The following is a 14,212-nucleotide window of genomic DNA, read 5'->3' as shown; positions in this document are numbered from 1 at the left end:
AAATAGAAAACATCTTGGTTGCGTATGTAACCCTCATTCCCTGAATGATGGAAAGAAGATGTTATGTTGACACTGGTGTTAGGGGTCTCACTTGGGAGCCCCAGTCACCTCTGAGCATCACAAGAGCATTACAACAGCCAATGAAAATTGGCAAGTGGAATTTGCATGCCAAGTCACTCGTATACGAGTATACATATAAGATAGTGGCGTGCATCCACTTATTCAGGTTTGTGGTGAGGAAACGAGAAGCATCCTGGCATTCAGCACAGTTCATGGTTGTGGCATGAGGGATGTAATGTCTCCATTCCCTCCTTCAGGGAATGAGGGTTACATACGTAGCCAAGACGTTCCCTATCAGTCAGTCACGTTCTACGTTACGTCGACACTGACGTTAGGGGTCCCTATTGAAGGTGCAGGTGCTGACAAGCAAGTGTGTCAGTACAGATGCTCCTCAATCCATAACCTACCCAATGACCTATAAGCCAGATCATCTATCAAATAATACGGGCTAACCAGGGAGGACGAATAAGTCTAGTCTAGTAAGTCCAAGTCTCCACTAAGTCGAATACCACAGGGTGCTGGAGGAATCGACCCTGATTCACCAGATGGTGAACTTACTGGATGAAGATAACCGCACGTATCCTAACCAGAGGAATGACGCCACAAGCGCCGATAACTGCTTGGCAAAGTCTTTAACAGTGTCTCTGAAGAGGCCATCCTGTGAGACAGGGGTTTCGAGAAAACTGACTTTGTCGGCGTCCCGCATCTCAGCCAGATTCAGCCAGAGATGGCGCTCCTGAACTACCCAAAGGGCAAAGTCAGTCACCGTGCACAACTCCTGCATCAACCCCTGGTCAGAACTACCCTCGTGCAGCTTTTTGAGCGCTAGCCATGGCGTGCAGGGCGGAGGAAGCCTGGCCCGCAGCACTGTAATCCTTGGCATCCAGGGCTGACGACAGTTTACAAGCTTTGGACGGGAGGCTCTGAATTTTCTCCAGGTGGTGGCATTTTGCGGGCACAGGTGCACAGCAACTGCACGCTCAACTTGGGTAACATCGATGTACCCCTTGGTACCCACCATTGAGGGTAGTGAGGAGGGAAGAGCTCAAACTTGACCGGGCGTTGTAGGGGTCCTTACACTTTTGGTAAGCGCTTCATGAACCTTCTGGAAGAAAGGCACTGGGGCTGAGCATGGCTGAGAGTCACGTCTGGATCCCAGATACCAATCGTCCAGCCGTGAGTGATCGGGGGATGGAGGCGAGTTCACCTCCAGCCCAATACTCTTGGATCCCAAAGGACCATGGCTGTCAACTCTGCTTCTGACTCCAACTGTGCAGCCGCCAAAACTGGGGGCTGCTCACCAGAGTCTTCTGCGTCAATTTTATTTGGCTGATTCTTGTAATGCTCAGAGGTGATTGGGACCCCTAACATCAGTGTCGACATAACGTCGAACGTGACTGACTGATAGGGAACAATAATTTAAAAGTTTATATTTCACAGTATTACTGTTTATACAGCATTATTGATCAAATTAATATGGCCTTGGTGAGCATAAAAAACTTATTTCAAAAACATTTAAAAAAATCATATAGACTCCAAACTTTTGAACAGTAGTTTATATCGGCCGTTGTTGGATATATAAGTGTGCTGCTAATTTCCTCTGTTTTTACAATCATTGAAACACAAATAATTTAATAACACTGTTAAATGTAATCTTTAGCAAATCTCAAAATGAATATAAATTTTTCATACTGTACATTATAATGTTGTGATGCAGAATTTCCCACCCCTTTTTATGGTAATCTTTAATTAAAACATGTCATAACTTGATCTTCCATTTAAATGACAAATTTGTCTCTGGTGACGTATGCCAATTATTTAGTCCACTTAAACATTGTCCCTTTCTTAAAATCTACTGCAAGCTGGCATTCAGATCTGCTTCCATCCAATCAACAACCAATGAACTGAACCAAGTCCCTGCCATTCATTATTTTTCTTTTCGATAATCCATTTCATTTAGATGTATGCCACGATACAGTATGTAAGAAAATATCTTCCATTACGTTGAGACTTTAAGAATGTCCTAGTCACTAATATGATGAAAAAAACAAAACATAAAGGTATCATAACAGGTCTTCATATGACTCTATTTGAAGCTGCATTTGTGTGAGGAATAGACCATAGACTTAGATCATCCCTAGCTCTCTAAAGTTCTTGAGAGAAGTAGCGAAGTCTGATTCATAAGGAATTGCCCGAGTCAGATCTTTTCAATGAATCAGTTGATCCAGTTCACAAGCTACAAAGTCGCAGAGTGTACAGCTCACTGAAGAGGAAGAACATCAGTGAATAATGACTTGAATTTCAGTCAGAATTTCTATCTATTAGAAATAGATACAATAGATCAATTGTATAACTTCAGAAGGCTTAGAATATAGTGCATGAGTTGTGTGGACCACTTTTATGGTGATTTTATGGTCGTTTTTGAAGTTTGAAAACTCCAGTCTCCATTCATTCTAATTCGAAAAAGATCGACCAGTACATTATTCAAAAATATCTCCTCCTGTGCTTCACATAAGAAAACAAGTAATATAGTTTTAATATAGATATGAGGATGATGATGAGTAAATGATGACAGAATTTTAACTTTTTCAACTAATTCTTTAATGCTTGGCACCCTTTGGCATTTGTGGGTTCTTTGCGCAGAAATAAATGTGTCCTGAAATATTGTGTGCATTGGTGTATTGATTTGATTTGAGAAATTCAAACATTCCTCGAGGGTGACTGCTTACTCTGTGCTTCTTTCTTCTCCTTATAATTAAAAAGAATATGTATCATTTATTGTTTGAATAACACTACTTTTTGGTAGCTAAGCTTCATTGATATTGAGATGGGTGAGTCTCAGAACTGCTCTGGGATTTCTTTTTCTCATAAAGCAATGGCAATAAGCTGGGGAATCATAAAGGAAATGATTACATTTGTGCCTCTGTGATATTTTTTCACCACTTCTCTGATGTTGTCTCTAATGTCAGCCTCTACAGTGATTGACATGCAAATGTGTACCTTTGCTTTTGAGAGGGAGAAATGGTTGAAAAACACAGATAAGTATGTTTCTTTTTGGCCTGTAAAAATAACTGGCGTGTTCCACGCACATCCTTTTTTGTCATTTTATCATGTGATTGCCATGTTGTACGCTCTCCGTCTCAGTAAGGGCTATCATCAAAATATACATTTTTGGACCATTTCCTTGAAAGTTTTCAGTGTACACCCACCACAAAATTGTTCACAATGGAGGCAATTAAGCCTGGAATGCTTTAAGGTTAGCGGCTGACATGTGGGTTTATCTGAAGCATTGAAAAAGATGAATGCATCTTCTAAACTACACCATATGGGTAGGCAGATTGGTCTAGATGCTCAGTTCTAATGAATATGACTCTGAGGAGGTCTTACTGAGGTCAGTGTGTATATCATAATGTCACATTAGTTGAGTTTCCTACAAAAGCTTATGAAATGCAAGGAGTTGCATAATAAATATAATATTTTCTTAGATTAAAAAACAATTCTCAGTGTCACTTTATATTAAAAATGTAAAAAAAAACAAAAAAAAAAACTTTAACATTACTACATTATGTAATGCTTAACAAATCATAGTTTGACAGCAATTAATAAGTGAAGGATAAAACTCTTTAAAAAAAAAATGTTTGTGTCGTTTTACTGCATATGGCATTTAAGCTGTTAAAGAAAGCGGTCCAAGAACTACTTTTCAGCTAAAGTTGAACAGCAGATGGTATATTGGATATCAATATGTTGTGCTTTACATTTATAGCAAAACTGAGCTGGTTACTTTTTATTGTAGTATATTACTTCTTGGTGTTGCTGTTAGTCACACAAACTTCAATTTATGTCCTCGCTGTGGTGCTGACCCAGGAACAGTACAAGCCAAAATCCATCCATCCCCCCCCGGAAACACACACACCTCATTGGTCAGGCTGTAAATGATTAGCCTAGAAGATCACAACAGAACACAGAGCAGAAAACAAAGTGTTTCCTTATTACTCAAGTATAAAATCTGGAAACAAATGTGTAATACGATCCTACAAAATCCTAATGCATGTAACACTCGCTTTAGCATCAGGGAAAAACAAGACAAAAACAGCTTACCATATAGAGAGTTTCAGAATGCACATTCAGGGTTCTGAGCCCCTACTTTTGTTTTAAAATTGTCAAAATCCTAACTATTTATTTCCTGATTACAATTTAATTCTGAGTCCCAGCATTATCCAGTTTAAATCTGGAAATAAACTTTGTTTACATTAAAGTAATTTTTCACTTTAGAAGTCGTACTAAATTTGAGCTTTTTTTGAATAGATAGAAAAGGAACTTACAAAACACCTTCAGGGTTCCTCGTAAGATTTAATTTCTAAAACCATGTCTACTTCTGAACTTACCTTTCCTGTAAAACCATTACCAGTCTGTGAATCACAGTATTTCTCTTCAGCTCTTGCAGTTGCTCAATGCATTATAGGCATACAGGGAAAGACTAGTATTTAATTTGTGGATGGATATGATCTGAGAAGTGTCAAATGGTGGTACGAAACAACTGCTCTCACCTGCACAACTTTACAAATTTAACCATTATCCTTATGTTACCTTGTATGAAGCACCTACACTGTTCAGAACAGACTTTAAATAGCCTATAATGATGGCAGAGAAGTACAGGCAATATTATGTTTGTACCTGGAGCATCTGTGAACTTCCAGTTACCTCCTGCATGTCGTAAATGTTAATCTGTTCTCTGATGCTTCGGCAAAAAAAGTTTTTGTTTGTTGCTTCAAGGAACACGATGCGTTTTCCCTCCCATCACACACAAAGCCTTCTTGTTCATCACTCTAACAGTGATGATGGGCGTAATGAGATAGAGATTGATAGCCTCCATCATGCAGTACATCCTTGGGGTGCGTGCCAGCCATAATAGACAGATTTAAAGTGACGGGGGTTAAGTATCCCTTAGATCCATTTCTGTTTGCCCTTTGTCTTATCAACATACTTCTTAAGAAAGCCGCCTGCCTTTCCTTTTAGGGCTGGGTTTTGACACAAATTTCACGATTCGATTCGATTTTCGTTCACAAGCTTGCGATTCGATTCGATTCACTATCGATTATTTTGGATATATATCAGGTACAGTACATGCCAAATTTTCTCAAGGAAAAAAAACTCAACTAATGCTGTAAAATATACATGAGAGTCAGTTGGTACCACATTACTATAATATTGAAGGTTAAAATGAATTAAGTTTTTACAATAGTAAAGTTACAGTTACATATTAATATTTCTTCAATTATTATTATTTTTTAATACAGTATAAACATTTAAATGGTGGCTATCATAAACACTTGATGGATTAATTCAAACATAAATTAAACATTAAAGAACAGTAAACAATATTAATGAATATGTAGGGTGCATATATTAAGCAAAATGCCCCTCTCTACAGTTTATTTTTCTATCTGACTAATGAGTTTATGGTCACCGAATATGTTTTTGTGAGGTAAATGTGACGTTACGTGACATTGTTTACAAGCCGTTATATTGACGTCTTTGCGCGGCTGAAACACAGATTGAGCTATTACAGGATACGGATTGTAAAATTGTACTCTTTCTTTTAACTTACCTTCAGATGTTTAGTCATGTTTATTTTGTGCTGAAACTGGTATTAATGTGGAGGAGATGATCAGTTCACGCGATCTGTCACTTTAAATTAAACAGCGCCAAATCTGCATTTATTGTTTAAATACTGCAATACAATGGGCATAATTTGAAATCTGAGACTTTGTTTCATATTAAAAGTACCCAAACACAATGCTTATTGCGATTTATTGGATGGGAAGTACCCTTCAATGTTCCGTCCATTAACTGAAAACAGGCTAGACTAATTGATTCTTGGGATTTAGGAATCGATATCATTCCATAAAAATTAGAATCGATTCATATCGAGATATCGATAGTTTTTACCCAGCCCTAGTTCCTCTAGTTCATTATTATACATTATGTGTCTGCAGAGGACATAATTCCAAACAAACTCTATTAGATCACTGATTTATATTCAATTGCTGAAGTGTGTTTATGCTCAGTAGTTACAGTTAATGTTTGTACTCATAATTTTTATATAAACTGAACAAATCAAGACTTCGCTGAGGTTTTAACATGGATCGTTTGCCCTACTACAATATGCCAGATGCTCTATGAATATTAGTGCTCAGGGGCATCATGCACCTAATTTTATTTTGAGCGGGGACAAGTAACAGTTGCGACTCACTTTTTGGACTTGTGGTTCAGTTTTTGTTTAGCATGTGAGAATACATAATATAAATTATTTGGAGAATGGATGGATGAATTAATGTAATTATTATAATTATTTATTTATTAGGCATGCTATATTGCCACTGAGCTTGAGAGAAAGTGATCACCATGCATTTTTTAATTCGAATAACTTTTAGAGTTAAAAGTGACATGAAGGTGGGTAGATGATGATAAATTAAAATTTAAGAATAAGATCAACAGAAATACAATTTAGACATGTTTAGAATGGGTTCCCTTATGTTCCCTTAGTATATACAATGAAAAACGCTAATCAATCTAACAGGACATTTAATGTAATTTTACATTAAAATAATGTTGAATGTAATTTTTGGAAGTAAAAAGAACAGGTCATCTTATAATTTACAATGAACTGACATTTACAGAACTGAGTTACAATTCACATTTGATGTTTTTCATTGCAATATATGCTTATTAGTTTTTTTATTATCGGTTATGTTCATTAAGGTTGCATTTATGATCTATTATCTACTTCTTTATTAATTTTTTTTTCATGCTTGACAGGTCTTCCACAAGCAAACAGGGACAAGATCTTTGAGGGCTTGACCACAGAACAGGGATTCTACACATCAAAGGATTTCCTACCTTTGGTTGCAAAGGCCAGTAAAATAGGTGCTGAAAGAGATTCCAGTTTATATTCCTTTCAACATGGTGCAATGTAAAACAGTCTGAATTTACAGTATATCTTTGGATATCAACCGCTATCATTTCACAGTAATTTTACTTGACTTATTTCCTTTTGTGTTATCTTGTAACAATATTACACAGACTGGGAAGAAAACAAATGTGGTTATTACACAATTCTCCTTAGTAGTTCTCAGTTGTGGCATTCAGTGGTCAGACTGTTAATAGTTTCTGTTAATGGTGTTTGATGCTGGTTAAATTTCATGGCACTGAATTTTACTTATAATTTGTGTCGTTTGTCTTTTTCTGTGGCATGTGTCTTTTGCAGGCATGTGTAATTGCCTTTCACAGCTGTCAAAGCTGCATGGGAATGTGATAGTCCTAGGTGCAGGAGACACAGCATTTGACTGCGCCACCTCTGCTCTCCGCTGTGGAGCTCGACGAGTCTTTGTGGTCTTTAGAAAGGGCTTCACCAACATTCGCGCTGTTCCAGAAGAGGTAAAAAAAAATCAGTTCAGCAGCACCTGCAGCCAGTGATAGATTCCTATTGAAGGAACAGCTGTATACCCCACGTCCTAAAGAAGACATTTTCTCTTTTTCGACGAGTCTTTGTGGTCTTTAGAAAGGGCTTCACCAACATTCGCGCTGTTCCAGAAGAGGTAAAAAAAAAATCAGTTCAGCAGCACCTGCAGCCAGTGATAGATTCCTATTGAAGGAACAGCTGTATACCCCACGTCCTAAAGAAGACATTTTCTCTTTGTGTCCTCTTAAATTACATTTTTAACCGTTTGTTTGTTAAAATTCTGTCAAATTGTCTCTCCATCTTTACCGCTGACTCAAATGACAAGTAGATAGACAGAATATTATGTACCTTTTACAAACCTTTTTACTCAAAAATATTCTGCCAAAAATATTCTGCCTTGAGTATATATTAATTTTCTTTGCATAAATGATGACAATTCCAATCATTTTTAAAAATCTTTTTATAAGTGAAGCAGTATGAAATATCTTTGCAACTAGTTGCGTACTGTTGCATAATACCTTAAAAAAAAAATTTTTTTAAATCCCCAAACGGATATAATGTATTCAAGGGAATATAACCTTTAAAAAATTAGTGTTATCTTCATTATCCACCTTTCCTAGAACTTGCTTTATTGAGAACGTTGCCCAGTTTCAAAAGCCATTGTCTCAGTTATTACTGATATTTAGCTAAATTTAGTCTGTAATGTGGAATAGTTACATGAAATATTAATAATTTCAAATGGAACCTTATGAAAGTTAACACAGCTAGCCGCTGTATACATAACCTTACATAACAGACAGTCGGAATAAAAACAATAAAAGTCAGCTGAGAAAAACTGAATGGCCTTACTTAATGGAATAAGCTGACAGTAAAAATATTCAGACTAAAATATCTATGATAACTGATCTGAAATCTAGTGTAAGATCTGGAGTGGAGTGAGCTGGAGTTCAAAGTTGATCTTTCTCTGTGAATTTGATATCTATAATAAAAATAAACATGTGAAACCATGGATAGATACACAGGACTGAGGTTAAAGAATAAATGAACAGGAACAAAGTGTCAGACTCTGTTTCGTGTCTGTGTGTGCTTTCTTCCCCCACGTGCTCCAGGTTATGTTTATGTCCTTAATTGGTCTTCCTGTTCCTGTCCTGATTGTGTTTCCAGGTGTTCCCCTTTTAGTTATATTGTTCCCAGTTGTGTCCCATTAGCTCCCTTATTATTTAAGCTGTGTGTTTCCATTCTTCCTCGTCTGGTATTTTGAATGTATGTATGTGTCAACCTTCTCAGCTACGTGTCTTTTCCTGGTTCCCTTGAAGTCATTAAAATCTCCTTATTGATGTACTCTTCGTCTCCTCGCTCTGCGCTCCAACACAGTAGCAACGCGACACAAAGAAGGCTTACATTTTTTAAAACAATTAATTCTATCTCTTATACAATTATTTTTTCACTTGCCCACAGCTAAACATTATACACAATATGCGTATATTCAGAATGGTTATACATCAAAACATAGAACTGAATATACAGTATGGTTGATTAAGAGGCATATAAATGCACTGTAATGCATTAAGTGTAATTTTATGCATTAAAGTATATAAAGTATTATGCAAATGTAGAAACTACTAAGGCAGTTAAATGGTGATAGAAAAATACAGTTCCCTGTCGATACTAAACTCGTACTGCATCTGCTAAGACACTATGGGAAAAAGCCTTTTTTCTCCTGAACTGAAGCCTTTTTTTCAATCACGCAGTGAAACTGCACAGCCATTGGTTCATGCAGTGTATAAAAAACGAACCAATGGCTCGGCAGCGGAGCTATATAAGCGGGCGTTCGCCACAGGATTCTCAGATTTCTTCTCTTTCAGCGACGACTACGCTCTATGCTGATCCGAAGCCTGCTCGCCGTTGACACGCCTTTGTAGCTGGAATCAGGACCTCTCAGCATGGCTGACCTGCTTCTCCGCCGCCTCAGTGACGCAGCAGTTCCGGTCCATTTCCCCTGCTGCCATCCAGCGATTCTAAAAGCGCTTACTAAAAGAGCTTGACAGGCCATCCCCGGAGTGTCGAGATGAGTCATGGGGATAATAAAATGAGGACATTCACTCCAATTCGCTCGAAGACCCCCATGCTTCAGCAGCGTAGTCCCCACCTTAGTGCAAAGCAGGGATGCTCACGTCCTGCACTCAGAGGTGATGAATCTGCTGGCAAAATGAGCTGTAGAAATGGTTCCTCCAGCTCAGAGCGAGTCGGGCTACTACAGCCGTTACTTACTCACCCCCAAAAAAGATGTTGGCCTCTGACCCATCCTCGATCTCAGATGCCTGAATCACGCCCTCATGAAAAGGTCGTTCAGGATGACTATGCTAAAACAGATCCTTGCTCTAATTCACTCAGGAGACTGGTTCTTTTCTCTGGACCTGAAGGATGGATCCTTTCACATCCAGATAGCCCCCCGTCACAGGCGATTCATGAGATTTGCTTTCGAGGGAGTGGCTTATCAATACACGGTCCTTCCCTTCGGGCTGTCCCTTGCCGTCCGAACTTTTATGAATTGCATGTACGTGGCTCTCCCCTCTGAGACAGATAGGAATCCACATTTTCAACTACCTCGACGACTGGCTGGATAACAGCCCTGGTCCCCTGGAAGAGCTCTCGCTGGATGGAACAGGGAATGGTTTGCAGAAGGACAGTTGTCACGACAGATGCCTCCAACACAGGTTGGGGGGGTGCTGTGCAAAGGCATACTGACTTTCGGCCACTGGTCGAAGGTGGAGAAAGGTTTCCACATTAACTGCCTGGAAATGCTAGCAGTGTGTCGAACCTGTCAGTTCTTCCTGCCAGTCCTAAAAGGACACCATGTGAGATTCTGGTAGAGCCCACGATTGGCCCAACATCCTTCTTTATGCATTTCCCCTGATCGCCCTGATCCCACAGGTAATCAGGTGAATCAGGGAACAAAAACACAAGGTTCTCCTGGTGGCCCCTCTCTGGATGAACCAGCTGTGGCTATCAGAGCTGACTTAGCTGTTGGTAGCGGCCCCTTGGCCCATTCCATTGAGACAGGGCCTCCTCTCCCAAGCAAACAGGACAATATGGCACCCTCGGCCCGATCTGTGGGCCCTACACCTCTGGCCACTCGACGGTAGCCTTTAAGCCTCCCAGAGCGAGTCTTAAACACAATTTTGGAGGCTAGAGCCCCATCTATGAGATGCCTCTACGCCCTTAAGTGGTCTATTTTCTCCGCTGGGTGTCTAAACCGCGGCAAAGAACCTCCTACTTCCAATCTGTCAGCGGTGTTGTCATTCCTGCAAGAGCTGCTGGATAAGGGATGTCTCTCATGCCCCTATTGCGGGCCTATCGGTGGGCAGAAACAGCACGGTTATCCACTTCTTAAGGGGCACCAGGAGGCTGAATCCGCCTCTTCCCCTAACCATCCCTTCATGGGATCTGCCCACTGTGCTGAGGGCCCTGAAGGGCCCCCTTTTTGAGCCGCTACAGTCTACCAACATTCTGTCACTGTCGCTGAAGACTGCTCTGCTTCTGGCGCTAGCATCAGCAAAGCGAATGGGGGACCTGCAGGCGCTCTCCATTAGCCCTGCCTACCTGGAATTCGGGCCTAACGACTCTAAGGTCGTCCTGAAACCAAGGCATGGTTACGTACCAAAGGTGCTCTCCACTCCATTCAGAGTACAGGTCATTACGCTCTCTGCGCTTCCTCCCTATGAAGAGGGCAAAAAGTTATCTGTGGCAGGGGATACACACGATTTGTGTGTCGTTTGTTTGGGAGCGGAGCATGCACGGTCAGCTTTCGAGGAGCTGATTGTCATCACTGCGAGTTACTCTCGCTGCGTATGCTCCGCTCTCGCCTGGCTGTGTTTGATGAGAACGGTCCCGCTGTTGCCGAGGCACGGCATAGACCGTTGTCGTGGGGATCGCGGGTGGATTTAGCGGAGGGATCCGAGACGGGCTCGTCCTTTTCTCGGTCCTCACCCGCTATATCCACGGCTCTCTCTCAATGTTCGGAAGCCCGCACTGCGGTTTCTTCCCACCCCCCCAGTGAGAGAGAGCCAGACGCTTCATCTATCTTCCTCCGAGGAGGTGGATGTGATGAGTGTCGAGACAGAGGAGACTGTGGACTCGCCACCACAGTCCCTCGCGTATGAGGTGTGATTCATGATTATGGGGTGTGTCTCGTGCAGTCGCCAAAATAAAATATCGTTTGGCCAGCCTAGAAACAGGACGCTCATCCTAAAAATAATTAGACGAGCGTTTTCTGAATCCAGATCACAGCCTTCACGACGGGGGCCTTCCGTTTTTCCCCGATCTCCATGCTGAGGTGTCAAGATTGTGGGAGAAACCGTACTCATCCTGTATTTACAGCCACATAGGCTCGAATTATTCAAAAGAACATCGTGGGGCTGAATGATAAGGGATATGGGGGCGATGCCAGTGGTGGAGCAGACGCTTGCGAGCTATCTCTCCCCATTCTCAGCATCGTCCCTGAAGGCCCCGAAGCTTCCCAGCAGGCCCGTTAGGCTTACATCGAGTCTGGTTGGGAAAGCTTATACGGCGGCAGGTCAGGCTGGCGCATGTTTGGACACCATGGCGGTGTTACAAGCATACCAGCTGACTTGCTCAGGGGTGGTGCTGCTGAGCGGGAGCCGCCCAAGCCATCAAGCTCCTCATATCGCTAGTCTCAAAAACAGAGTGTTGCAACCCGCATCCCTCCACAGAAAGATCGGGGGTCGGGGCGACGCTCTCAGTACGGGTCTTCTAGACCGAAAACAGATCTGCGGACCGTTATTTTGTCCAGCAGTCAGGTCGGTCGTTCCCTGCCGGTCATCTCTAATAATACCAGAGGCCAGCCTCGAGAGGCTGGTTCCCTTAGTAGATTTTCTGGTAGCGTGGAAACTTCTACCAAATATCTCAAAATGGGTCCTGCAGATTGTAGAGTAAGGTTACAGAATCCAGTTCGGTTCTCGTCCGCCTCGTTTCAACAGGGTCATCTCCACACTAGTGGACCCCGAGCAGGCTCTGGTAATAGAACAAGAAGTAGATACTCTCTTGAGGAAGGGGGCCATAGAACGTGTTCCGCCTCTCTCTCGAGAGAGGGAGTGTCCGGGTTCTACAGCCGTTACTTCATCGTTCCGAAGAAGAATGGGGGGTTGCGTCCGATCTTAGATATCTGTCTTCTGAACCGCGCTATCAAACGGCTTCGGTTCAAGATGCTCACTATCAAGCAGATAGTTTCTCAAATCCAGTCCGAAGACTGGTTTGTTACGATAGATCTGAAAGACGCTTATTTCCATGTTTCCATCCTCCCTCAACACTGGAAGTTCCTATTTGGAGAGAATTTGTCCAGGCGGGAGTGGATCTATTTGCGTCGCAGGAAACTGCACACTGTCCGCTCTGGTTCTCCCTCATGCATCCAGCTCCACCGAGGCTTCGTCTGTACGCTTTTCCCCCGATCGCTCTGCTCCCGTTCTGGCGAGGGTACGCCGGGATGGGGTCCGTCTGTTGCTAGTAGCCCCGTTCTGGCCGGCCCGAGTATGGTTCTCGGACACTAGGAAACAGTACGTCTTGAAGTGGAAACTTTTCGCATCATGGTGCGGACAGCGACTGCAGGACCCAGTCAACTGCCCAATTGGTACAGTTACAGAATCCAGTTCGGTTCTCGTCCGCCTCGTTTCAACGGGGTCATCCCCACACTAGTGGGCCCCGAGCAGGCTCTGGTAATGGAACAAGAAGTAGATACTCTCTTGAGGAAGGGGGCCATAGAACGTGTTCCGCCTCTCTCTCGAGAGAGGGAGTGTCCGGGTTCTACAGCCGTTACTTCATCGTTCCGAAGAAGGATGGAGGGGTTGCGTCGGATCTTAGATCTCCGTCTTCTGAACCGCGCTATCAAACGGCTTCGGTTCAAGATGCTCACTATCAAGCAGATAGTTTCTCAAATCCAGTCCGAAGACTGGTTTGTTACGATAGATCTGAAAGACGCTTATTTCCATGTTTCCATCCTCCCTCAACACTGGAAGTTCCTAAGGTTTGCTTTCGGGGGCGAAGCATACCAATATTGAGCTCTTCCCTTCGGCGTGTCACTTTCACGAAGTGTGTGGATGTTGCTCTGGCTCCTCTGCGACTCAAGGGCATCCGCATACTCAATTACATCGACGATTGGTTAATACTAGCTCAATCGGAGCAGATGGCGGCTCGACATTGAGATGTCATCCTCGCCCATATGAGAGAGCTGGGGTTAAGACTGAATGCCAAGAAGAGTGTTCTTTCTCCACTACAGAGAACCACTTATTTAGGCGTGGTGTGGGACTCAACCTCGATGCAGGCACGTCTGTCTCCTGCTCGAATCGAGTCCATGCTCACGACAGTCATGAGAGTAAGAGAAGGTCTTATCTAAATCAGGGGGCAGATATCCTGTCGAGACAGGGGCTGAGGCCCGGGGGATGGAGGCTCCACCCCGAGGTGGTGGAGCTCATTTGGAGAGAATTTGTCCAGGCGGGAGTGGATCTATTTGCGTCGCAGGAAACTGCACACTGTCCGCTCTGGTTCTCCCTCATGCATCCAGCTCCACCGAGGCTTCGTCTGTACGCTTTTCCCCCGATCGCTCTGCTCCCGTTCTGGCGAGGGTACGCCGGGATGGGGTCCGTCTGTTGCTAGTAGCCCCGTTCTGGCCGGCCC

General features: G+C 42.6%; 1 protein-coding gene across 1 annotated transcript in view; it reads left to right on the top strand.

Moving 5' to 3' along the window:
* Positions 1 to 14,212, top strand: part of LOC107570487 (dihydropyrimidine dehydrogenase [NADP(+)]-like) — a 106,722-nt gene that overhangs the window by 3,944 nt on the left and 88,566 nt on the right. Inside the window, exons 3-4 of the mRNA XM_016256714.1 lie at positions 6,880 to 6,987; positions 7,328 to 7,497. Coding sequence (XP_016112200.1) covers positions 6,880 to 6,987; positions 7,328 to 7,497 — 278 coding nt within the window. The remainder of the gene's footprint in view (positions 1 to 6,879; positions 6,988 to 7,327; positions 7,498 to 14,212) is intronic.

This window comes from Sinocyclocheilus grahami, unplaced genomic scaffold, assembly GCF_001515645.1.
Source record: "Sinocyclocheilus grahami isolate Dianchi unplaced genomic scaffold, SAMN03320097.WGS_v1.1 scaffold1465.1, whole genome shotgun sequence".
NCBI classification, from domain to species: domain Eukaryota; kingdom Metazoa; phylum Chordata; class Actinopteri; order Cypriniformes; family Cyprinidae; genus Sinocyclocheilus; species Sinocyclocheilus grahami.
This window is presented reverse-complemented; position numbering and strand designations above follow the sequence as displayed.